This window comes from Nelumbo nucifera, chromosome 1 (genome assembly GCF_055504915.1).
Source record: "Nelumbo nucifera cultivar China Antique chromosome 1, China Antique-T2T, whole genome shotgun sequence".
Classification (NCBI taxonomy): domain Eukaryota; kingdom Viridiplantae; phylum Streptophyta; class Magnoliopsida; order Proteales; family Nelumbonaceae; genus Nelumbo; species Nelumbo nucifera.
This window is the reverse complement of record NC_142649.1, coordinates 36,812,349-36,839,526: the sequence shown is the minus strand read 5'-3', so window position 1 is coordinate 36,839,526 and position 27,178 is coordinate 36,812,349. Positions and strand designations below refer to the sequence as shown.

The 27,178-nt window shown below is 40.4% G+C and overlaps 1 protein-coding gene across 1 annotated transcript in view; it reads left to right on the top strand.

Moving 5' to 3' along the window:
• The window catches only part of ATWHY2 (WHIRLY 2), a 44,523-nt gene that overhangs the window by 8,084 nt on the left and 9,261 nt on the right, over nucleotides 1-27,178 (top strand). The window contains exons 2-6 of the mRNA XM_010274241.3: nucleotides 6,713-6,834; nucleotides 6,928-7,025; nucleotides 7,159-7,251; nucleotides 7,472-7,566; nucleotides 7,748-7,821. Coding sequence (XP_010272543.1) covers nucleotides 6,713-6,834; nucleotides 6,928-7,025; nucleotides 7,159-7,251; nucleotides 7,472-7,566; nucleotides 7,748-7,821 — 482 coding nt within the window. The remainder of the gene's footprint in view (nucleotides 1-6,712; nucleotides 6,835-6,927; nucleotides 7,026-7,158; nucleotides 7,252-7,471; nucleotides 7,567-7,747; nucleotides 7,822-27,178) is intronic.

The following is a 27,178-nucleotide window of genomic DNA, read 5'->3' as shown; positions in this document are numbered from 1 at the left end:
AAAATGATTTTATAGGTTAAAATGGAGTAAGGAACCATAATCAGCCAAATTCATGGACAACGTGGTAGATGGTTGTCTCCTTACATATGTTTAAATGTGAGACAATGAAGAAAAGAAAGAAAATCTAAATAAAGAAAGAGAGGGGTGAGAGGAGTAGAAAGAATATACAGTCCTCCTCTTAAAGGAGGCTATAGAACATCACAATGAAGAGGTAAAGGAGGAGCACTGCTTTCTACCTCCGTCTTCTTCTTTCTTCTTTATTCTTTATGTCCCACTCTTCTTTTCTTTCTCCTTTCACTTGTCTCTTGTACCCCTCTCTTCCTACGGTACCAAATATCACCCCACTCAGAATGGCTTAAGGAGGGAAATAATACCTTTTACTTAAGATGGTGTGTTGGTGTGTCCGGAAGCGTGTCGTTAACCACTTCAGGACACCAGTTTAATATTTATAAAATTTTTCCGATTCTCAAGCAAATACAAACGCGGTAAATGGGTGAGAATGGGTCGTATCCACAGAGAAGCAAGGGAAAAACTGTTACGTACTTAGATCCGGGAAATAGAATACAATTTGGAATTGCAGAAAATAAGAAAATAAAATTTATTATTGCTGAAATTAAATGTTTCAAATTTAAACAAGACAATAAATAATAATCGGAATTTAATAAAGTATGGGAATCAACAAAGGAAATAAAAGAAATAAATAAAAGAAACGATCCAGAATCCGGATCCGGTGGCGGTAGCTGCAGATCGGCCAAACAGCTTGCAGAAACCCCTCCTGACAAGAACCGGGCGTTCGTCCTTTTTACAACCCTCGAACCCCTCTAGACACAACCTTGAACCGAACGAATTCAGATCTGCAAAACAGAGAAACAAACAAGAATTAAATCTAAAAGATTGCAGAAATAAAAATAACAGAAAAGAAAATAAAGAAGGAAAAGAATGGTTGATCAGATCCAGTGGCAGTAGTTGTAGAATGGTTGAACAGCTTGCAGGAACCCCTCCTGACAAGAACTGGGCGTCCTCCCCTTCTACAACCCTTGAACTCCTCAAGAAACCTTAGCCTTGTTAAATGGGTGAATTGACCAACCCCTTCTATAGGGCCCTTGGGGTCCTTTTTATAGAGAATGGTGGATACAACTGCGAATAGAGAGAAAGAGGGGGGGCGACAGGTGGGTTTTAGCAAAAATATGGGTGCCCTAGGGTTTAGAATGAAGGGTTAGGATGGTTTTATGGTGATCTTAAGGCTGAGAAGAAAAGGAGAAAGCACCCAATATTATGTAAGGCTGAGATTTAATGGCTAAAGGCTGAATGGTGAAGATTAGAAGTTAGGTGGTTCCTAGGGTTAGAATGCTAAAAAGAGAGTGCCCTAGAATGGATGGTGGAGATTAGAAGGGATGGAAGGTGAGGATTTAGCAATTAGGGGTGGCTAGGGTTTGTTAAGAGTGAAAAGAATGGGATAGAAGGCGCCCTAGGGTTTGCTAAGGCGTGGGGAGCATGCTAATACAGTAGGAGGGGCGCCAAACTGGGTTTAGCAGCTAGGAGGCGCCCTCTTGCTTTCAGTTTTTCACAAAAACACCCCCTCTCTCAGTTGGACTTCACACTAGCTTCCCAAAATCTGCATTTCAGCCATGAAAACTTCACAGTTTTTCCCAGAATTTGCATACAGACCCTCAGAAGCCACAACATTGCATTTAACTGGGAAAATGGCACATCTTGACTATTCTAAAGCCGAAAATACCCCTGAATTGTTGCCCTTAAGGCATCAAAATGCAGAGTTATCACGTGTCTCTGCACTTAAAATGGTTGCAGGAAGGAAGGAAAATAAGTCTCTTTTCTTAGGTTGGCATGTATCACCCCACTTTGCTAGAGGGAAAAGGACTCTCTTCTTAGGGTGCAATGTATCACCCACTTAAAGTGACTAAACTAAAAGAGGGAAAGAATCCTCTTTATGATAGGATAAGTGGCATTCCCTTATAAATAAATGGAACACCTCATAAGATTAAGTATGTTTTATTAATCAATATAAATGTAATTCTTTTAGGGCCTACTGTCTCATTAAATGAGCACTACTACAGGTCTATTAAATGCTTAATGAATCATTATTATAGATTTACAGCCCAAATATCTTTTAAAGTAATTATGGACTGCAGACCCCTTGTTTTTTTAAATAAATTACTTCAGCCCACTCATAGGACTGGGATTAGAAGATCAGCTTGGAAAGAAAAGGCCTTTTTTTTTTTTTTAAAGTTGTGATTGGGAGTACTTTAATAATCTGTTCCCAGTCCAGCAAATTTAAGGATTTAGCAATGCTATTTATCTTTCTGTTTTCTTAATAGTAGAATGCCTTCATTTGTTCTTCATTGTTAAATTCTTTGGTTTTGTTTCTTGAGTTACTTTTCTTTCATCTTTTTCTTTTCGGTGGGTAACAAAAGTAATTTATTAATATAATATTGATAGTAATACATCCGTAAGTTAAGATTCCAAATTAAGGTAGTTAGCCTTGGCTAACCATCCCACAAACATGCACAAAAACAGCTCCTTTGTCTTCCTACATTACAAAAATTCAATCCTCAAAACTATATGTTAATCACCCCTACCCATTTTAGCTTTACAATTGGGCCCGAAATAGTTGTCCATGTTGTACCCCTTGCTTGGCTAAAGCATCAGCCAAAGAATTTTCTAATCCTTGTACCTAGTGTATTGTTAACCGCATGTTCCTAGATAGCCATTTGAATTAATTAATCTCATTTCTGTAGCACTGAATCTCATAAGCCTCCTTACTCAACCAACTTTTAAGCTAATAAATTAATAATGGAAAAGGCCTATAGAAATATGCTAAAATAGGTTAATGATGGAAGGGGCGGGACCTATGTCTTAGAATTCTCTCTCTCTCATTATTTTTAGGTGATTTAACTATTTATGATATTTTTATTAGCTAATTTTATACTGTTATTTATTTACATGTTGGGTTGGGCCTATGCCAGCCTTGAAATTTGTGGGCCTGATGGAGACCCGGGCCCAGATTGGACTGAAATGATTACCCCTAAGAAAATTGCTTTTAGTTTATTAGATTAATGAGGAGAGGAGGGAATAAAATGAAAAAGAAAAAAAGAAAAAAGAAAAAGAAAAATAAAAAAAGAAAAAGAGTAAATAAATTTTAAGCAATTTATTGGAGTAGTTGAGAGGAGAGAGGATTGGTGGAGTGAGTTATTAAGAGAGAGTTAATGGAATGATTAATGAGGAGAAATAATCAAAGGAGTTAATGAAAGAGAAGAGAGAGTTAATGAGGAGATGTGAAAGTTTTAAAGACTTAAAATTGATTAGTTTCTTAAGTAATTTGGTGTAATTTCAAAAATAAAAAATAAAAAAAACAAAAATAGATAAATGGTAGGGGAGGAAGGAGAGTCATGTTGGCATGGCATGTATTGTACGTATGTTTGGGAAGATATTTGGATTGGCATGCCACCCCTAATGGAGATTTTTCCGTCCCTTTATACTCTTTCCAATCTCAAAGGTAGACCTTTGTCTAAGTTTCTTAGATCCCCTTCTCTTTTTGGGTTGAACTGGAATTTGGGCTTCACTAGGAATCTTAGAGAGTCTGAGGTTCCCATGGTGTCTGCTTTGCTTACCTTGCTGAATTTTGTGGTCCTAGGGGAAGATGGTTTGGATAGCAGGGTGTTGTTAAGTCCTTAAGCTTGTTGGGCTGGGAGTAGGTTATTAGGATACTCCCAGACACAACTTAAAAAATAACAATAAAGAAGAAAAAAAAGGGCTTTCTTATAAGCCCAGTCTGTCCTATTGGTGGACTGAAACATTTTAGTAAAGAAAGGGGCCTGCAGTCTAGTTTAGTGAACAACAAGCCCCAAGTTAATTGGGCTTGTTTGTAATGCAATAAGCATTTAATGGGCCTGCAGTAGAGCCCATTTAATGGAACAACAGACCCTAAAAGAATAAATCTATATTAATTAATTTCTTGTGAGGTGTCCCACTTATTTATAAGGGGATGTCACTTGTCTTATTCTAACAAGAGGGCAATTTTCCCTCCTTTAACCACTTGAAGTGGGGAGACACATGCCACCCTAGGGGAGAGAGTTTTCTTTTCCCTCCTTAACCCACTTTAAGTGAGGGGACACTTGTCACCTTAGGAAGGAAGAGTTTTCTTTTCCCTTCTTAACCCATTTTAAGTGGGGTGACACTTGGCACCTTAAGAAGAGAGGAGTGTGGAGTTACTTAACCACCTCCCTCCTCTATATAAACCCTTGTCCTACAAGGAGAAGGGGCTAATGCTTTTTTGTTGGCTAATATTAATTTATCTGCAGGATTTCTAGCACTAAGAAACAAGTGGGAAGAGAAAAGAGAAGAAGATTGGTGTGGAGAGCATAAAAAAAGGAAGAAGGTAGGGAATCTTGTTTTCTTCCTACACCCCTTCAATATGATGTTCCTTGTGCTTCCCACATGAGATGGAAGACCATATTCTATCTATTCTTCTCACTCCTTTATTTCTTCCTTTTATTTTTCTTTTATTCCTTGTTTCATATTGAAATACATGTAAGGAGATAACCATCTATAGCCTTGTCTATGAAACTTGGCTAATTATGGTTCCTTACTTCATTTTGACCTTGAAAATCATTACTTTATGTGAGGAAAACAACCCTCTACAACTTTGTTCATGAAACTTGGTTGATTATGGTTCCTCACAGTATGATAATGCACATAACCACAATTTAAAGGCCATTTGCAGCCTTATTGATGAAATATGACTATTTATGATACCTATTTACTTGTTATGTATAAGAAGTTTGTTTATTTTGCTGGTTTTCTCTCAAACAAAGGTGGAATATATACCAGAATTTTTAGAGGAAAATTCTGTAGAAAAATGATACTTAGTTTAGTCTATTCATTTGTACTTCTGAATCAGAATCAAAAGGTTTTCTCTGCCCTTAGCAGAGATGCAATTAAGGGAATATGTATGTGATTTCTTGAATGAGGCTTACCCAAATAACAAGAAAACCCAGTTATTAGTCTAGTTGGGTGAATTATGTTATGTGGTAAATTATACTAAAAAAAAATTTCCACTAACAGGTGTGGACCCTTATAATCCAACCGTTCTTTTCACTTGTAAGTAAGTTTTTGTTTATCTCTCTTGTTGCCTCCTCACCTTCCCCCTTTTCCTTCCTTCCCTGTTAAGGAAATTTGGTGTGCTCCCATTCCTCCTAGAGTTGGTGCTTTCTGTTGGGAAGTGTTTCATGGTTGTATTAACACTTGTGATTTACTTCAAAGGAAGAGGCCAAACTGGTGTTTATCCCCTAACTAGTGCTGCTTATGCAAGTTAAATGGTGAGACTGCGTTTCATCTCTTAATATCCTGCCCATTGTCAGCCTTATCTGGGATTGGTTTGCCTCTCTTTTTGACTGTAGGTGGCTTCCTCCTAATAGCTTGGAAGGGTTGTTTAGACCTTCTGTTTGCAGTTGTACAAAAAGGAGGGGCAGATTGATGTGGAAATGTACTAGGGCTGCAGTAGTTTGGACTGTCTGGGAAGAAAGAAACTCAAGAACCTTCTAGGACAAGGAGAGGTGTAAGGAAGCCTTAATAGAGGTCATAACTCTAAGAGTGGCTCAATGGGTCAAGACATTGAAACTCTTCTCCGACTTTAAGTTTGATGATTTCTTTAGATCTTGGGGAGTTATTGCTGATTCATCCTCTAGAAGACAGCTGATAAAAGTGTAATGGTCTCCTCCTTCTATTGGCTGGATGAAGCTGAACTTCGATGGGTGTTGTGTGGGAAATCCGGGCCTATCTGGAATTGGGGGCGTAATTAGGGACAAGGAAGGAAACATACGTGCCTTTTTCTCAGGTCCAATTGAGTAAGGTGATGTTGTCACAAAACAAGTTTTGGCAACAGCTTTTGGGATTGAGAAAACCAAAGAATTGGGTTTTGAGAGATTAACTATTGAAGGTGATTCCAAAATAGTTGTGGTCTGGTTAAAGAAGGGGGAAGGAATGTCTTGGCATCTAAGGAATGATCTTAGACGGTTCAATTGGCTCTCAAAGGACATGCTCAATCAAGTTATTTGGGTTAGAAGGTCTGCAAACAGCTTGGTGGATGGTCTAGCTAAGCAAGGGGTTTAGAGACAATCTATGTTTTGGGCTCATTTGTAAGTCTGTGGGGGGATTTAGACTTTGTCGAGTCTATTTGTCTATTCCACTTCTTGTTGTTTTATTTCTCGTAATTTTAATGAATTTCCTTCTGAGTTACTGATAAAAAAATTTATGTATGTATGTCTTATATGTTACGTTTAAATATTTTAATTTGAGCAAATAGTCTTTTTAAAACATTTAATTTAAATTTAAGTATACATTTTTTAATTAATATTATTTTTTTATATTTTTTCTGAATCTTTACAACTTTTAAATTTGTTTGCATATTTATGCATTTTTTTGATTTTTTTTAATTTTTTTTTTTGCGTTTTGCACTTTTAAAACACTGATGTAGGAATAGTGGATTCATAACTGCAGGCTGTTGGTATTTTGATAGAATTGTAGTGTGAAGGAAAAATGGATAGATATGCTTTTGGATTCCCAAAAAAAGTTTGGACAAACAAAACCGGCAGCTCTTGCACTAGTTTGCTTGAATTGTTCAATGATCATCTTTTTCCCCTTTAATTCCAAGTATTTAGTGTCAGTTTTTTTTTTTTTTTTGTTTTTTTTGCAGGACTACTTTGTCGGAGAGACTATTCTTTGGGAAAGTGGGTAATACTAAAGATGCTTTATGGTTGCATGGTTCTATATCTCGAGCTGGCATTTCAACTGCTGGAAAAGATGTTGCTGCCGATGGTTGTTTTCAGTTAATCATTTATTGTTGCATTTTTTTTTTAAATTCTTTTGCTCGTATCATTTGATTCTAGGCTTCTTTTTATGAATTGTCAGGAAGTTACTCAAGAAGAGTATTTGCAAGCTTTACCTTTTACAAGGGCAAAGCTTCTCTTTCTATGACGCCTAGGCTCCCTGAGTTTAGCAAAATGGTGGTAGGTTTGCATTTCTTTGTTTTATATTCACTACAATTTTTCTGTTGTACCACATTGGAAAAAGCTTCCTCATTGTATTGGGTAAAAATGGGACAATGATGCTATCAGTAACTAATTTCTTTATGTTGCTCAGTCTGGGGCTCTTAAAATTGAGCGGATGGGTGTCATATTGTTGGAGTTTTGCCCTGCTATAGGCCCACGAAAATATGATTATGAAAAGAAGCAGGTATATCCTCATCCTATCTGTTGCACATACATCTAAAACATTCTAGTTACACAATGCATTTGCATCCCATGTCTTGTTGATTGTGTTCTTATTGCATAAAATGTCAATAGGCTATTTTCTTAAAGCATGGCCGGGTTTATATGGTTGAAGTAATTCAGATGAACACATTGAAGGATTCGTTGTGTACTTGACTGTCTGATTGATCTTTTGAATTATCTAGATGTTTGCTTTGTCTGCAACGGAGGTTGGGTCTTTGATAAGCCTAGGTGCAAAAGACTCCTGTGAATTCTTTCATGATCCTTCAATGAAAAAAAGGTTGAGTATCTCATGCATTTCCCTCATAGAAATATTTGTGCTGTTAGACTTCACAGAGATAGCCCTTATGCTAGTGTAGCAATGAACACCATATTTTGTTTATTCTGATACAAGATAAATTATCTAGCTTACTGTCCTTTTCATATTTTAGTTATGCACTGACAAGCATTAAATATCACAGCAATGAAGGTCAAGTCAGGAAGACGATGACAATTACACCAATGTCAGAGAGTGGTGGCTACTTCTTTGCTTTGAGTAAGCCTCAAGTCCATTATTTAATACACATTTTCATTTGGTTTCTTAGTGGTATAAAAATGTGATTGTCACTTTATCATTGTTTTTCCTTTCCATCAGATAAGGAATTGGATGATATTTTATATCAGTCGTGGTTTAGAGTTTGTAAGTTGAGTGATACATGGGTAACATGGGTTCTATGCCAATAAGGAAAAAAATAAATGATTGAGACGCAGAGATCTGATCCTGAGGCTACACTACTTGTGTACTAATGTTATCAACTATGTAAGGAGTACATCAAAATGGAGATGGCTGACTAATATTGTCTGTTTGCGAATAAAGTCCAAGTTATAGGCACATAATATGGTTTAAGTTATTTACTCTGATATTTACTTCTAAGTTATTCACAAATATATGCAATGTAAAATGGCGAAGATTTTATAGACAACCCCACTGCATGTATGATTACATGGCTCACATACCAGTATGGTTGTAAGGTATGATACACTAGTGAGCTGGTAGAAAATTTTAGGGATGTTTCTGTGCACAAGTTTTAATTGATGACCGTTTTCCTTTACTTGTGATGTGCACAAGTTTTAGGGATGTTTCTGACACCCAGTGCAGTACCATAATTGAGTATAGGGGTTGTTTAACTTTCCAGTTTTGCCCACCAGTCTCCAAGGTCTAGGGCTAACTGGAAATTGGTCTGGGTTCAATGTTTCGAATACACACTTTATGTGCTTTGGGTCTAACCCTAGCAGCTGAGACAGGCTACTCCAACCTTCTTAGTAGCACATCAGTGTCAGCCTTGGTAGGATAAACTTCCCCATACACACTGTCTAATAGGTGGATGGATTGGTGGTCTTTCAGTATGCTCTTGCACTGGAGGAGGTGGAGACTCAAAACACTGCGGGAACAACAAGAATGGAATTATCAACTGGAAGGGGAAGAGGAAGAGGAACCTCTGTGGGAGAGAGACATATTAGGACTTGTGAAGAATGACACAGACTCAAAAATGTAACATAAGGGCAAACAAATGGAACAACCACTCAAGGTACCTACATCAAGATAAAGGGTATGAAATCCACATGAGATATGACTCATAGATGGTTTTTCAAATTCGAAGATTTCACGGGGTGTTCCTAATGATGTCTGTGTTTGGGCTTGCAAAATTTTTCCTCTGATGCCCACACTCATGTCTCCACCTGAGTAATGGGAACTGAAAATTTATTCCATTAAAAGAAAAGAGGTATGGAGGACGAGGGAAGGTTCAGAGTAGTTGGAAGGTGGAGGTCTGAGGTGTCGATCGAAGCCAAGAGTTTCAAGTTCGAAGAGGAAAGGATCAAAGGTGAGGACGTAATGAAAATCAGAGAGAATAACAGGGCGACTGTGTTGGTGTCCAAGGAGGTCATCATCTTGATGAAAGGTTTCATAGATGGGGCTATCAACTTTGGTAAGGTGATCGGCTGGACAAACTCAATGGCAGTTCCAGGTAAGATTTATGTAACAAAATTGAAAAGAAACAAAAAGGGATGGCTTATCTCTGTGGTGGAGTTTTTTGGAACAAATGGAAAGCAATTGCTTTGTGTGCCGGAAGGAAGGCTACGGAAAGGGTGGATGGACTTTGTGAAGGTGCTACAGTCTTTTCTTGTAGCCTTGGAAGTGAAGAGAGCAGAGGGGGTGAAGAGAACTGGTCAAAAATCCAAAGACCAGGGTAAAAAAGCTCAGGAGGGGGCAGTTTCAATTTGTTCCTCTGGGAGCATAGAAGTGCAAGGCATTCCGACTGAAGTGGTGGTTGTTTGCGCTTCTAGTCTTCGAAGGTTATCGGTAGGAGCAGGGAAGGATGAATGGAAGAAAGGAAGGGTGCTAGTGGCTGATAGAGGAGTGATAGATTGGAGAAGGGTTTTGTGTACAGTGGCAGGGGAGATAGGATTTGGGAGTGAAGCTATGTTGTTTCCTTTTGCAGAGACGAAAGCCGTGCTTGATGTATGCGACCAGGAGCTAAGTTTTAAAGCAGTAGTGGTGGATGGAGTTCTGATACAGGTTCAGAACTGGAGTCCAATATGCAATGAAGTTGATGTCCAAGATGGGTGTGTCCGGCTGAAGCTTGTAGGCCTTCCATTTCACTTTTGGCGGAACTCTGTTCTTGAGCACATTGTGCAATGTCTAGGAGGCATCTTGGTGAAAGCTGATAAACGAAATCTGGGTGCCGTGGAGTTATAGGTTGCTGGTGTAAGGCACGAGAACCTACCGAGGGTCATTGAAATCTGCTCGGATGAAGCCTGGTACAAGGTGTGGGTGGCCTCTGAGGTTGAACGGTCGTGGTGGGGAGATGTTCCTAAGGTAGAAGATGATGAGCTGGCTGGGTGGTGGACACTTGGAGGGCATAGGTTGGGAGTTGAAAAGGTGGAGCAGATGAAAGGTTTTTTTGGGGTTACTGAGCCGATTGGGGAAAACCAAACGATAAGAAACCTTTTTAAGGAAAATATTTCAAATAGGTTTGAATCAAACAACTTAATGGCGGGCTACTCTTCCTTTGCTGACGTGGCGAAAAGGCAGGATGGGTTGGGGAGCCGAAAGGTCTGGTCCGAGCCGTTGAAGGTGGCGGGTGGGTTGGGCGGGGTGAAGGTTGACCCGGGACAGTATTGGAAGGGCCCACGTGACAACTTAAAAGGTCACACGGGCGGGTCGGGTGGCTGTAACACCGAAAGGGGGATCCTTTTGAAGGACCCACGTGATAACTTAAAATATCACGTGGTTTGGGGCAAAGGGGTTTCTCTTGGGGCGCTGATAGACAATGTTAATGGTCTATCATCGTTCGAAGTCGCGAGAAAGGGGGGGGGGCTTGTGCGCAGTGGCGGAAGTTGGAGAAAAAACCGGAGTTGCAGTGGGTTTCCCGGCGAAGTTTGGAGGAGCATAGCCCACTGCGACGCTCCTCAGAAAGGCCGAATCTAAGATTCACTAGGGAAAGAACTGATGAGAGGGAAGAGAAGGATGAAGGCTGGGCACAGTGCAGTGAAGGAGATGAAGAAGCGGAGGACCCTTCTGCTGATGGTACTAGCGTGGGCAGTGTAAACGACGAAGGTAGTTGTGATGGAGGTGACTTGGATGGGTGGAATATTGCAAGCTTATTTCAGGGTGTAGATTGCAATCAGGTCAACTCATTCCCAAGGTTACAGAGTGTGCAAGGATTATCAGAAGGGGTAAACCGGGAGAACAGGAAGCAGAGCAGGAACACACCATCTAGGGGTGAACCAGGGGTAGAGTGGAAAGATCACCAGGTTGACCAAAGGACAAAAGTATTTCCCAACCAACTAAGGGAGACAGATGTTTACCAACCTCTGGAACAAGAGAGGGAGGCCGGGAGCAGTCTTTTTCTAGCTTGTCCATCAATCCCAGGTAACCAAGTGAATTCGGTTTGTGCTACTAATGTGTCTCCTATGTCTTTGGTTCCAGATTCCGTTCCTGTTCCATGTCCTGTAGCCCATGAATATGCAGCCGTGCTAGAAGGCGGGCTCTCCGAGGAGGGGGAGAGGGGAAGGAAGGAAAGTGAAAGGTGCGGGAAGGAAGGTTTAGGAGTGAAAGTGTGGGAAATCATTGAAAGAGTGTTTAAGGAAGTGGAAGGAAAGTTGATTTGGAGGAGGGAAGGGGAGGAAGGAAGAGGGGAGGGGTTAGTGGAGAGGAGGGAAAGGATTGAGGGTAGAGATGGAGGGAAAGGAACAGGGAAGGAGGGAGATATCAGGAGAGGGAAAATGGATGGAGAGGAAAGATCAGAGGTAAGATCAGGGGAGAGGAAGAACGGGCAGATGGGCAAAGTTGGAGGGGTTTTTGTAGGAAGGTAGGGGTGTAGGACTCGGTGAGAGAAGACATGATAGCAGAATTTGTAGAGAAGTTGGGCGGTAGGTTGGAAGATTTGAATGTGTTGAAAGAAAGATTACAGAAGAGAGAGAAGGAGATCAAAACAAAGAAGAGGAGATTGAGTGAAGTAGAGAGATTAAAGAGAGATGTAGAAGGAGACAAGAAGCTTGGGGTAAAAGGAGATAGGAGGAAAGGGGGAAAGTAGTGGAAGGTGGCAAGGGGTTTAAAAAAGAAGTGGAATGAAGATTCTTAGTTGGAATGTGAGGGGAATTGGGAGTGCAAGGAAGAGAGTGACAATAAAAGAGGTAATAAAACGGTTTGACCCAGACATTGTGCTGTTGCAAGAGTCTAAGAGAATGGAGTTTAATAACATTTGGGCACGGAGTGTTTGGAAAGCCAGGGGGATCAGCTGGGTGGCTGCTCCCTCTTGGGGTGCGTCCGGGGGGATTGTAGCAATGTGGAAGAGGGATGTGGTTGAAGGCTTGGAGGAGTTGATCAGAAAGTACTCGGTTTCTGTGAAGTTTAAGCAGCATGAGGGTGATTTTACGTGGGTGCTCACAAATGTTTACGGACCGAATGACTATAGAAAGAGAAAGGAGTTGTGGGAGGAATTGGCTGATGTTAGAGGGTTGTGGAATGGGCCCTGGTGCTTGGGTGGGGACTTCAATGTAATTAGATTCTCGGAGGAATCCAATAAGGTTAACCTGAGGGTGACAAAAAGCATGAGGAAGTTTAACAACTTTGTGGATGACTTTGAGCTTAAAGAGATCCCCTTAGCCCATAAGACATTTACTTGGTCAAATCTCCAATCTAGACCCATTTGCTCTAAACTGGATAGGTTCCTGTTCTCTCTAGATTAGGAAGACCAGCGGGGAACCTTGGCTTCTAGAGCTCTTCCAAGGGTGACCTCCGATCACTGGCCCATAGTGTTATGTAAGGAGGAAAGAAGGCGTGGAGGTCCTACCCCCTTTAGATTTGAAAATATGTGGTTATTCCATCCAGGGCTTACTAACAAAGTGAGGGAGTGGTGGTATGAGTGTAACCCATTGGTGGAATGGGAGGGGATGAAATTCCATAAGAAACTTCAATTTTTGAAAGCAAAAATCAAGGAGTGGAATTTGGTGGAGTTTGGGAGGATAGAAGAAAGAAAGGGAGATCTGTTGGATAAGATTGAAAGCCTTGACTCTAAAGAAGAAAGGGGAGAATTTGGAGAGGAAGACAATGAGCTCAAGAGAGATCTGAGAAGACAGTTAGAGGACTGCCTGCACAAGGAGGAAATTAGTTGGAGGCAAAAATCTCGGTGTAAATGGGTGCAAGAGGGGGACAGAAACACTAGGTTTTTCCACTCTCTAGCAGATGGCAGGAGAAGGAAGAACCTGATCTCCAAGTTGGTAGTAGATGGAGTTGAGTTAGTACATCAAGAGGAGATTGTCGGGGCCTGTGTGGAGCACTTCAAATCTATTCTAAGAAGGCCTGTGTGTAGAAGGGTGTGGGTAGAAGGATTGGATTGGCCAGATGTAGGGGTGGAGAACAGGAGAAGGTTGGAAAGAAGCTTTAGTTTGGAAGAGATCAAGGGGGCTGTATTTTCTATGGATAGAACAAAAGCTCCAGGGCCGGATGGGTTCACAATGGCTTTTTATTAGGACTGTTGGGAGATTTTGAAAGATGATCTTTTGTGGGTGTTTGAGGAGTTTTTCAGGAGAGGAATTGTCAATCCGAGTGTGAATTCTACATTTATAGCCTTAATTCCAAAAAAGAAAGATGCTTCCCACCCGAAGGATTTTAGGCCAATTAGCTTGGTTAATAGCTTGTATAAGATCATTGCAAAAGTGTTGTCTTTGAGGCTGAAGAAGGTTTTGCCAGATATCATTGCACACTATGAAGGAGCTTTTGTGAATGAAAGACAAATTACTGATCAGATTTTAATTGCTAATGAGAGTGTGAAGAACTTTAAGAGGGATAAGAAGAAGGGAGTGGTTTGTAAGTTGAACTTGGAAAATGCTTATGACTTGGTGGACTGGGACTTCTTGAGGAAAGTTGACTAAATTTGGGTTTGGGGCTAGATGGTGTAAGTGGATAATGGGTTGTGTCCGGAATTGTCATTACTCAGTGCTAGTGAATGGGACAGTGGTAGATTTCTTTCCAGCCAGTAGGGGTATAAGACAAGGAGACCCCCTTTCTCCTTTCTTGTTCATTCTAATTGTGGAGGTTTTGGGGAAACTGATTCACAGAGCAGATTCTAGGGGGCTCATTCGAGGCTGGAGAGTTGGGAGGGTGGAAACCCCCCTTACTCACTTGCAGTTTGCTGACGACACAGTTCTGTTTTGTGAAGGCGGTAATGTGAGTTTTATAAGGAATTTGAAGTCGATGATACAACTGTTTGAGCAAATGTCCAACTTGAAGGTTAACCTTGGGAAAAGCTGTGTTGTGGGGGTAAATTTGGAGGAGGGAGAGATCAGGGAGAGTGCTGAAGTGCTGGGGTGTGAAGTCTTGGGGTGGCTTTTGAATTACTTAGGGGGTTGCCTTTAGGTGATAATCCCATGAGAGAGAGCTTTTGGAACCCGGTGGTGGAAAGGTTTGAAAAACGACTGGTTTCATGAAAAAAGAACTACCTCTCTCTTGGTGGGAGAATTACACTTATTAAGGCCACGCTTGCTAATTTACCTATCTTTTTCTTGTCGGTGTTTAAAATCCCAATGAAGGTTGCTAATAGATTGGAGAAGATAATGAGAAATTTCCTGTGGAAACCGGGAGAGGAAAAGAGGGATCATAGAGTTAGCTGGGAGATTGTTTGTAGGAGTAAGACCTGTGGTGGTTTGGGGCTTGGGAATATTAGGAGAAGGAATATGACTCTATTGGGAAAGTGGTTGTGGAGATTCCCTTTGGAGAAGGAGAAGCTATGGGCTAGAATAGTGGCAAGTATACATGGGCTGGAGCATAATGGATGGGACGCTGGAATCAGAGCTAGGACCACAAGCAATTCTCCTTGGAAAGCCATTCATGACCTGCTACCAGTTTTCTCCCCTAATATCAGGTATGATTTGAATTCCGATAACTCCATAAATTTTTGGGAACAAACCTGGGTGGGGAGTGCCCCTCTAAAGGATCAGTTTCCTTCTTTGTATGCTCTTTCTGATTTGAAAAATGAGCCAATCTCGTCTTTCACCACCTCGTCCTCTTCCACTTTTGGGATTGGGTGGAAGTCGGGTCTAAGAAGGGATTTGAGGGACTCAGACTTTGACAATATTTTGAGCCTTTTAGCACTTCTTGATAACGTTGTCTTAGACCCCACTAGGGTGGATTCTAGAATTTGGACACCTACCCCCAACAATATCTTTTCTTGTGCTTCTTTCTTCAAAGTCTTAAGTCAGTCCACCAGTCCTACCTTCCCCCCTTTTCTTGTTGATGAGGTTTGGTGCAGAGTAATACCTCCTAGGGTTGGTAGTTTTTGTTGGGAAGCCTATCTGGAAAGAATCAACACTGGTGATCTACTCCAAAAGAAGAGACCCAATACTTGTTTGTCACCTCAATGGTGTGTTCTTTGTAAAGCGGATGGGGAGATTGGTTTTCACCTACTGGTGTCTTGCCATTTTGGGAATGGGCTTTGTCCCTATTTGGATGTAGCTGGAATCCCCCATTGACTTGCAGGGCCTTTTTTCCCCTTCTTTTTTCAGGTGGCGGATAAAAAGGGGAAGGACAATGTGGAGAGGACTAAGGGCTACAGTATGTTGGACACTTCGGGAAGAAAGAAACTCCAGGATATTCAAAGCTCAGAGAGGAGTAGCAGATCTGAGGGCTTTCATTCATTTTAGGGCAGTACAGTGGCTGAAATCTTTGGAGCTTTTCACAGATTACACTGTGGATGACATGTTGAGGAAGTGGGGTGAAATTGCAAGTTGCACACAGACCAAGTCAGTTATGAGTGTGGCTTGGACCCCTCCACCTGGTGGATTCATGAAACTAAACTTTGATGGGTGTAGCAGGGGAAATCCGGGACAATCGGGGATTGGGGGTGTTTTTAGGGATGAAAATGGGGTCATTTCTGCCATGTTCTCAGGTCCAATTGGAGTGGGTGACTCCCTTAGAGCTGAGATCTTTGCATTTATGGAAGGAGTCCAGAAAGCTAAGGAGTGGAACATCAGGAAACTCTTAATTGAAGGGGATTCAGAGGTGGTGATAGGGTGGTTGATTAAAGATCATAATGGCTTATGGAAGTACAATAATGAGAGGAGGAAATTCAAGTGGCTGGTGCGGGAGATGGAAGTTAAGATACGTTGGGTTAAAAGATCGGCTAACTCCCTAGCTGACGGTTTAGCTAAACAAGGGGCAGAAAGGGACTCACTGTTTTGGGCTAAGCTGTAACTATAGTGTGTTTTCTTTCTTTCTTTCTTTTTTTTTTCCTTTTCTTGAGGTTCTTTGTTGCTCTTGGAAGATAAGCGTGTTTGTCTTCCTATTGTAAATATTCTATTGATTAGTTAATGAAAGTGTTATTGATAAAAAAAAAGGGCAGACAAATGACTTTCGAGTAATGGGGTTGTAGCATTTATACCCTTTCTGAGTCCTAGAGTAGCCAAGAACGATACACTTAATTGAGCGTGCGTCCAACTTGTCTAAACCAGGACCTAGATTATGAACAAAGTACACACACCCGAAGATCTTGGGAGTAAAGGGATATGGAGACAGAGTGGGAAACAAAATAGATAATGGAGAACGACTGTCAAGAATGAAGGAAGGCACACGATTAATGAGAAAACAAGCTGTAAGCACTGCATAACTCCAAAAGCGTTTAGGAACATTCATATGATGAAGAAGGGGCCGAGTTGTTTCGAGTAGATGTCGGTTCTTCCTCTCAACCACCCCATTTTGTTGAGGGGTGGATGCATAGGATGTCTGATGAATAATGCCATGTTGCTCCAAATACTATTGAAATGAAGTAAGGAAATACTCTGCCATTGTCTGAATGGAGAATTTTAATTGGAACACCAAATTGTGTTTGTATCTCAGCATGAAATTTTTGGAAAATAGAGAATAATTTACTCATTTCTTTTTTTAAATAAATCCATGTCATTCTTGAATAGTCATCAACAAAAATAACAAAATACTTGTAGCCATTATAGGATTCAATTCTAATCGGACCCCAAACATCTGAATGGACTAAAGCAAAAGGACTCAACATATGATCATCAACTATAGGACTGAAGGAAACCCGATGGTGTTTCCCTTACTGACATGATTCACACTACAAAGAATAGAAATGACTCAATGACGAAACAAGTAGCTTTACTGATAAAAAAATGATGAAACAACTAGCTTGAGAGCTTTAAGAGATGGGTGATCAAGTCTACAATGTCATTTGAGAAGAGTCAAAGAAGTCTGAAGTGCAATTGTAGAACCACCACAGTCAAGGTAATACAATCCACTAGCTTCATGCTCTCCACCAATCTTCTTTCCCGTCTTGAGATCCTAAAAAGCACAAGAGGAAGGGTAAAAAGTGATAGAACAATTGAGAGGTACTTGGTTAGTTTACTAACAGACATAAGATTGAATGGAAACTTGGGTACATATAAAATAGATGACAAAGAAAGAGATGTAGTGTTAACATTACTAACACCACAAATGGTGGAAATATAATCATTGGCTAGGGTAACATTATGTGGTGTGGAGGTCTGAGAAAGGGAGGAAAACACACTTGGAGTCCCAGTCATGTGATCAAAGGCACCAGAGTCGATTATCAAAAGGAAAGGTTTTGATGCCAGGCAAGCCATACCTGAATGGCAGTATTCTGTTGTGAAGTAGCCTGAAGGAATTTCTTATACTCATCTTTTGGGATACTCATCATCTCCTACCCGAAAGTAGTGGATGTAGAAGGTGTTGAATCAATCGGCTGATTATCACGGACTTCACTATCACCAACAACGACATGATTAGCCCATGTGGAGGGTGCCCTATGTAGATCATAATAAATTGTGAAACATAATCTAGTTGTGGTGTTTAACGAATTTGCAGAAAAGGGTTTCATTTGTCCAGGGATAAATGCTACCTTTTTAGCTCTTGTCCCCAAAAAGCCTGATGCTTTCCATCCTAAAGACTTTAGACCAATCGGCTTTGTTTGCTAGAACACAACAACCGAAGAAGACGAAGAAGAAGAGAAGAAGTTTTGAGAAAGGCGACATACTCACTTCAGCCGGCCCTACAATCTTATATAGATGATTATAAAATAATGTTACATGAATGGACTAGAATGCCCCTGATTAGTGATGGAACACCTAGACAAATAAAACAAATAAAACATTAAACAAGTTTAGGCCCAATAACTAAGAACTCAAGTCACAAATATGACTAACATAAACACTAAAAACAGCCGAACCAACACTCCTCCTCAAGCTAAGCATGGATGTCAGTCATGTTTAGCTTGCCAAGTAAGTCTGAGAACTTCGTTGAAGCTAATCCTTTAGTTAACACATCTGCAATCTGCATCTCGGAAGGAGTATAAGGAATGCAAAGTTTTCCTGAAACGATTCTTTCTCTAACGAAGTGTCGGTCAATCTCAATGTGCTTTGTCCTATCATGTTGCACTGGGTTATTTGCGATGTTGATGGCAGCCTTGTTGTCACAGTACAGCCTGAGTGGACACTCGATCTTTACCCCGAGCTCAACAAGAAGGGTCCTAAGCCACAGTAGTTCAGCAACACCATGAGCCATAGCTCGATATTCAACCTCTGCACTTGATCTAGCAACCACATTCTGCTTTTTACTTCGCTATGTAACCAGATTTCCTCCAACAAACGTGCAATACCCAGAAGTAGACTTCCTGTCGCCAACAAAGCCAGCCCAATCTGCATTAGTATACGCTTCAATTTCAATTTTATTGTGTTTTTTGAACAAAATTCCTTTTCCTGGGCAAGTCTTCAAGTACCTAAGAATTCTTTCCACTGCTCTCATATGAGGAATCTTTGGAGAGTGCTTGAACTGGCTGACCACATACAACATAAGCAATATCTGGTCGAGTGAAAGACAGATATATCAACTTCCCTACCAGTTTTTGGTATCTTTCTTTATCAAGGTAGTCCTCTCCAACTGATTCCTGTAGACCATGGTTCTGTTCTATTGGAGTATCTGCTGGTCTACACCCCATCATACCTGTCTCCCCTAGAAGGTCCAGGACATACTTCCGCTGACATATATAGATGCCCTCTTGTGACTTAGCAACTTCAATTCCAAGAAAGTATCTCAGATGGCCCAAGTCTTTGATCTCAAACTCAGAAGCCAAGAACTCCTTTAATCTTTTTATCTCTTCCAGATCATCCCCTGTAATCACCATATCATCCACATAGACGATGAGTACCGTAAGTTGGCTATTCTGTTTCCTTATGAACAAAGTATGATCTGCACCACTTTGGGTGTATCCCACTCTCTTCATGGCCCCACAAAGTCTCTCAAACCAAGCCCGAGGAGACTGCTTAAGGCCATATAATGCTTTCCTCAGTTTACATACTTTCCCATCAAAGCCATAATCTGGTGGAGGATCCATGAATACCTCTTCACGTAGATCACCATTTAGAAAAGCGTTCTTCACATCCAACTGATGTAGCTCCCATGAGAAATTTGCAGCTAATGACAATAAGACCCGGATTGTGTTGAGCTTCGCGACTGGAGCAAAGGTTTCTTTGTAGTCAATCCCTTCCTTTTGAGTAAACCCCTTTGCCACAAGTCTGGCCTTGTATCTATCAATGGACCCGTCCTCCCTATGATTTACACTGAACACCCACTTGCATCCCACAATGCTCTTCCCTTCTGGTAGATCCACTAATTTCCAAGGCCTTGCTTTCATTAAGGCTTTCATTTCTTCATTCATAGCCTCTTTCCATCTTGGATCAGACACTGCCTCTGAGTACTTAATAGGAACATGCGCGGAGGAGAGAGTAGACACAAAGGAATAATAACGAGGAGATAAACGCGAGTAAGAAACAAATTCAGCAATGGGGTGTCGGATAGTACAAGAACGGGTAGACTTACGAAGAACAATAGGGAGATCCAAATCAGAAGTATGAGTGATAGGATTACCTGGAGCTGCTGAGGCAGATTGATCCGAGTCCGATTGATTGCTGCCATGAGTTAGAGGGTCTTTTTTCCTTCTGTTGTAGGTGATTCTTATATCTTTTTGTTGCTTACTGGTGTCCTCAGTTACATCTGTAGCATCAAGAGTGGTAATAGGTGCAATGGGAGCCTCACTAGGTTCACTCGGGATGCTACAACTAGGAGGATGAGGAGGAGAAGATGGAAGGCCCGAGGCAGAAAGAGGCACAAAAAAGGAGGGGAAAGAAGAGTCCTCTTCCATCTCACTAGTCTCCCCCTGAAGAGGATTCTGGGAAGAATGAAAATAGGAGTGAGACTCAAAAAATACCACATCTTTTGTAACGTATTTCTTCTTGGTGACGGGATCATAACACTTGTAACCTTTCTATGTAGGAGAGTACCCAAGAAAGATTCCTTTCGTAGCCCTAGGATCCAACTTGGTCTTCTTTGGATCCTTTACATGTATAAAACATACACAACCAAAGACTCTAGGTGGAAGAGGAAAGTTAGGAAGATTAGGGCAAAGGACAGAGAAAGGAGTTTTCATACCCAACACCTTGGATGGCATCCGATTTGCTTGAGACCGGTAGTGCTTGGGAACCTTGTGCTAAAATAATAAAGCTCGAGTGGTCTCCAATAAGTTTCTATTTTTGCGCTCAACAACCCCATTCTGTTGAGGGGTACTAGCACAAGATGATTGATGTAGCATGCCAGCATCTTCCATGAACAGGTTCAAGGATCTTTCAAAATATTCAGCAGCATTGTCTGAACGGAATTACTTAATCTTCTTGTCAAATTGAGTTTCAATCATTTTACAAAATGCCATTGTTATCCGTGGCACTTCATCACGTCCTTTTAACAAGTAGATCCATGTGCATCGTGAGTAGTGATCAATAAAACTGATAAAGTAACGAAAGCCATCCACAGAAACAAGGGGTGAAGGGCCCCAAACATCAGAATGGACCAAATCAAAAGGAGCTGGAATTTCATTACTAGAAATTGGATAAAGAGTTCTACATTGTTTTGACAACTGACACACTTGACAACTAAACTTTGACTTGAAATGCCCTTGAATAATTCAGGAAACAACCTTTGCAATGATGAAAAAGTTAAATGACCTAGCCTAGCATGCCACAAGTGTAACCTAGCTATTGACTCCTCATTATTCTGACTACCGGTAGCAGATGATTGTAAGGCCAAACTTATGTCTGCATCAAAATAGTAGAGACCTCCACACTCATGATCGCTCCCAATCGTTCTCTTCGTCAATCTGTCCTGAAAGACACAATGAGTAGGAAAGAAAGTTATGCTACAGTTTAAATTCTTGGTAAGCTTCGAAACAGATAAGAGATTGGAAGTAAGATTTGGAACATGTAGAACAGATTTAAGAGAGAGGTTCTTGCTTGGGTCAACCCTCCCTTCCCAAAGATGGTGGAGAGGGAACCATCAACAACTCTCATCTTATCTTGGCCAGACATCAATTGGTAAGAAGAAAATAAAGAGGACATGTGTGTCATGTGGTCAGTTGCACCGAAATCAATAATCCAAGAAGTAGAGTCTATAGAACTAGTTGTGCTATAAGCAGAGACAATACCTGATCTGGCAAGAGAGGTGGAAGCAAGGGAATTAGTCCTTGGACGGGTTAGGGCCCGGCTAAGGACCTCTACCTCATCAGCAGTGAAACCCAAGGACCCGGATGTGGAGGAATTAGCAGTCTGTCCTATGGGAGAAGATGCAACTGTAGATGTGTTCTTCGAGCTATCACCACTGTGACTAGTAACATGGTTCCCAATTGTTGTTTGATTCTTCTGGGGCTTCTTGTCTTTCCTTAACGCAGATGGTTTCAGATGAGGATAAAGAACCCAACAAGTCTCTTTTACATGCCTTTCACTACCACAATGAGAGCACTTAAGATGCCTCTTGTCTGAATGCTTGCTCCCCTTTTGGTTTGAAGAAATTAGGGCTGAATGTTCAACAGGCTGTTCAGCTGGCTGTATTTGAGTGTCAACTTGCATCTCTTTCCTCCTAACCTCTTCATTCCTTACTAGATAATAGACATGGTGTAAATCTGGCATTTCATCCCTTCCCAGAGTTTGAGACCTTATGCTCTCATACATTGGGTTTAAACCAGGCAAGAACTTAAAGGCTCTACCCTCTTCAATTTGTTTGTCATGCCTCTCCTCTTTTGCATTCTTCCAATCAAGAATAAGATGATGATCAAGTTCTTCCCATAGTCCTTCTAGTGTTGCAAAATATGTTGCAACTGTCATATCTCCTTGTCTCAATGCAACAATGTCTTGGTTGAGCCTATAAATTCTGGCATTATTCTTTCTCTGTCCATAAGTTTTAGAGACTTTCTCCCAAATCTTAACAGCAGTAGGAAAGTGTTGAACTGTCCTGGCCACTCTTGGAGTCATCGAACCAAGCAGCCAAGACATAACAATAGCATTTTTCTTACGCCATACTGCATACTCTGCACTACCCACTACAGGTTCCTTCTTTTGTCCATCTAAATAACCCGTAAGTTCCTGGGAAGTAATGAAGAGCATGGCTGAAACAGACCATTATCTGAAGTTATATTCATCCAACAATATACTGGTGATCTGCAAGCTGTGCAGATTTGGATTTTTCAGATTAGGAGACCTCCCACCAGTTCTATTATCCCTAGAAGACACTTCTCCCGATATTGAAGACATCTCCTTCCTCTTACAGTGATCACAATTGAAAACGCAATACAAAGAACACTATTTCAGACTTACCGAAGCTGTTGCAGGTCTGAGAATCCCTTGTAACAGGTTTGAAACCAAGAACAATCCGCCTCTGTACTGTGCTGAACTCTTCTGGACTAGACTGGGCTTTGATTTCTGCTGTCATAGACTGGGATCACCCTTACGATCTGTACTAGGACTGTCGAAGTTAGTCCTTCCACCTAGATCTGTTCCACACAGATCTCTCTTAGCAGCCGAATGGCTTCTACCTGCGTAAGGTGTCTAGTAGGGCATCGGTTTCTGGAACAAATTCCCCTTGGGCCCTACAACCAAGGGAAACCCTAGATACAGACCTTGCTGTGTTCTACGGTCAGCCCTAGGGTTTCTTCACAGCGACCAAGATAAGAGAGAGAGGAAAAAAGGAATAGATAAGAGTAGAGAAAGGTGGCGGCTGTAACCAGACAGACGAATTAGTGTTCTGATACCATGTTTGCTGGAAAACAACAGCCGAAGAAGAAGAAGAAGAAGAAGAAGAAGAAGAAGAAGAAGAAGAAGAAGTTTTGAGAAAGGCGGCATACTCACTTCAGCCGGCCCTACAATCTTATATAGATGATTATAAAATAATGTTACATGAATTGACTAGAATGCCCCTGATTTGTGATGGGACACCTAGACAAATAAAACAAATAAAACATTAAACAAGTTTAGGCTCAATAACTAAGAACTTAAGACACAAATATGACTAACATAAACACTAAAAACAGCCGAACCAACATGCTTAGTTACTAGCTTGTACAAGATTATTGTTAAGGTCCTTTCCATAAGGCTAAAACCAGTTCTTCTTACATTAATAAGTCAGTAACAAGGGTCTTTTGTAAAAGGGAGACAAATAGCTGTCCAAATCTTCATTGCGAATGAGTGTGTGGAAGAAATGAAAAGATCTAGGAAAAAAAGTCTTTGTATATATGGACCTTGAGAAAGCTTATGATCTGGTGGATAGGGTGTTCTTAATTGAGGTAATGGAATCATGTGGATTTGGGGAGAGACGGTGTAATTGGATCTTTGGATGTATTAAGACTTGTCATTACTCGATTCTGGTCAATGGGATTGTGAGGGATTTCTTTCTAGCTCGTAAAGGTTTGAGGCAGGGAGACCCCCTTTCACCTTTCCTCTTTACCCTAATTGTGGATGTCTTGAGTAGAGATTCATAAGGCTGAAAGGGAAAATAGAATTTGTGGTTGGAAGGTTGGAAGGGATAGGTTACTGATTACTCACTTACAGTTTGTAGATGATATTATAATCTTTTTTTGAAGGGGGAGATCCAACTTTTGTCAAGGAACCTGAAGGACTTGGTGAGGAATTTTGAACTTGTCTCTATTCTTACAATTAATTTTGAGAAGAGTTGTATTGCGGGACTTAATATGGAAGAAGGAGACCTTATAGTTGTTGCAAGGAGACCCCCTTTCACCTTTCCTCTTTACCCTAATTGTGGATGTCTTGAGTAGAGATTCATAAGGCTGAAAGGGAAAATAGAATTCGTGGTTGGAAGGTTGGAAGGGATAGGTTACTGATTACTCACTTACAATTTGTAGATGATATTATCATTTTTTGTGAAGGGGGAGATCAACTTTTGGCAAGGAATGTGAAGGACATGGTGAGAAATTTTGAACTTGTCCCTAATCTTACAATTAATCTTGAGAAGAGTTGTATTGTGGGACTTAATATGGAAGAAGGAGACCTTATGGTTGTTGCAAATGTCCTAGATTACTCCATCTCAAGGTGGCCTTTGACCTATTTAGGGCTTCCCCTAGGTGCAAATCCTAGAGAGGGTAGGTTTTGGAGTCAAATCTTTGAGAGGTGTACCAAGAAACAAGCAACTTGGAAAAGGAATTACATCTCACTTGGGGGTAGGATTACTTTAAGTCTACTCTTGCCAATATGCCAATCTACTACTTTTTGGTTTTTAGGATCCTTAAAAAGGAAATCTATAAGATAGAGAAATTGATGAGGGATTTTTTGTGGGAATCAAGAAAAGGTAAAAAAGACCACTTGGTTAATTGGGAAATTGTGAGTAGAAATCTAGAGGCAAGAGGATTGGGACTTGAGAATGTGGATAAAAAGAATTTGGCATTGCTAGGGAAATGGTTATGAAGATGGCAACGGGAACATGACAAACTCTAGCATAAGGTGGTAGCCAGTATTTATAGCAGGTTGGGGCAAGGTTCAAAGTATCGGAAATGCAAGGTGTATCAGAAAGGCAATTTTAAGAGACGTATCGGGATACGCTTTGGACACGTATGGATATAGACTAAAAATCAAGATATGCATAAATATGGTAGAAAATTCAAATAAATCCTAAAAAATATATTACTAACTATATTTACAAATTTTATATGATTGTAAATAAGTCATTTAAATGTAAAAAGCCATAATTTAATGGTTTATATAAAGTGTGACATATCGGGACACAATTAGTAACCGTTGAAGAATGATGGAATAACTAAAATGTAAAATAAACAAAAAAATTAAAATGTGAATGCCAATTTTCAAAAACCAATATAATTAATCTTAATATTTATTAGTATAATAAATTTTAATAATTAATTCTAGCATTTATTAATAAACACTTGTCACTCATTAAGAAAAGTGAAAATTTACTTAAAATAAAAAATACATATAATCATAGCAAACAAATATGGGTGGCTCATTGGCGAACTTGTGTTTGTTAAAATGAAGTGACCAAGGTTCGAATCTTGCTATAGCTAAAATTTGATGTTTTTACACTTACAAAACGAAATTAATGGGAGGGGATCATTAATTAAAGGAAATTAATGGGAATTTGAATTAGGCGCTAAAATTTAAATTTAAATTTGCCTCGGGTTTGGAGTAATTGATTAATTAATGAAAGAGAAATTAGACTTAAATAAACCACATTAATGAGAGATTCGGTATTAAATATGGATTAACGAAATTAATAATATGTATCAAACTATATCGGACTGTTTTGGACCCGTATCGGCCGATACAGCTCCGATACAGGCCCGTATCGACCGATACGTACTAAAAGAAACGGAACAAAAAATTTATACACGTTTTGCATATTGGGTTCTTGTTAGAACAATACGTATCGGTCTATACGAACTGATATTTTGAACCTTGGGTTGGGGAATGGCTGGGATGCATGTGTTTTGAACCGGGCTACATTAGCATCTTCGTGGAAGGCAATTCATGGCATTTTTCCCACTCTTCTCCAATTTGTCAGGTATGATGCTTGTTCAGGGGATACTATTAAATTTTGGGAGGATATCTAGATTGGGTCTTATCCTCTAAAGGATCTCTTCCCGTCCCTATACTTAGTTTCTTTGTACAAAAGAGAATGTATCTCTAAATTCATTGTTGCCCCTATTTACCCAATGGATCATAACTGGGATTTTGGTTTTCGTAGAGGATTAAGGAATGATGAAATGGGGGCTTGTCTGGATTTGCTTCAAATACTTCAATGTGTGTGTTTTGATCCTAGCAAGTCAGACAAGCCTGTTTGGACCCCCCTCACCCTAAGGGTCTGTTTTCTTGTGCTTCCTTTTTCAAGTCTCGTGCAAACCCATTCCCCCTAAAATAAGAGCTTTTTGTTGGGAAGTAATTCATGGGAAAATTAATATTTTGGAAATGCTACAGAAGAGGAGACCCAATTTATGTTTCTCTCCAAACTGGTGTGTTTTGTGCAGATTTGGTAATGATAGTTGTGATCACTTACTGATTTCTTGCTCTTTTGCTGCAGATATATGGAATTGGCTTTTTTCTCTGTTTGGGTGCAGGTGGTCCTTACCAACGGAGGTTAACTTGATGTTTGATCCTTCTATTCTTACACGGCCAAAAAAGAGGGGAAGAATAATGTGGAGGTGTGTTAGAGCAGCCTTGGTTTGGACCATTTGGGAAGAGAGGAATGCGACAGTCTTCTTTGATAAGGAAAGAAGCAAGGAAGAAATAAGGGATTGTGTGATGGTTAGAGTGATCCATTGGATCAAAGCTTTGGACTTGTTTTCTCAAATTTCTCCTGACGACTTATGGAGGAATTGGGAAGGTGTTGCAAGAAGCTCTTCTAGAAAAGAAAGAACAAATGTTGCATGGCTTTTCCCACCTCAGGAATATGTAAGACTGAATTTTGATGGGAGTAGCAGGGGGAATCCAGGATCTACTGGATTGGGGGGGGGGTTGTGAGGGACATGGAAGGCAAATTAATAGCCTTGTTTTCTGGTCCATTGGGGTATGGGGATTCTCTCAAGGCAGAATTGCTTGCAGCTTTACAAGGAGCACAAATTGCAAATGAATTGAACATAACCAATTTGGTGATTGAAGGGGACTCAAAATTGGTGGTGGGTTGGTTAAAGGATCCAGAATTTGTGATATGGTGCTACAAGGATGAATTAAAAAGGTTTTTGGATCACCAAGAATATGAATTTAAGGATACAATGGGTTAGGACATCGGCAAACAGATTGGTTGATACTCTAGCCAAGCAAGGGGTGAATAGAAAATCATTGTTTTGAGCTCACTTGTAATTTCTCTGTTTTGTTTATAGAGAGGTAGCATCTCGTGCCTCTCTAAGGGATGCTTGTAATGATTATATTTTTCCGAATTAATAAAATCCAACTTATCAAAAAAAGAAGAGGGTTGTATGGGTGTGTCTAAGACACCTTGCCCACACCCAGAAACTAATATTTATATAAAATACATAAAA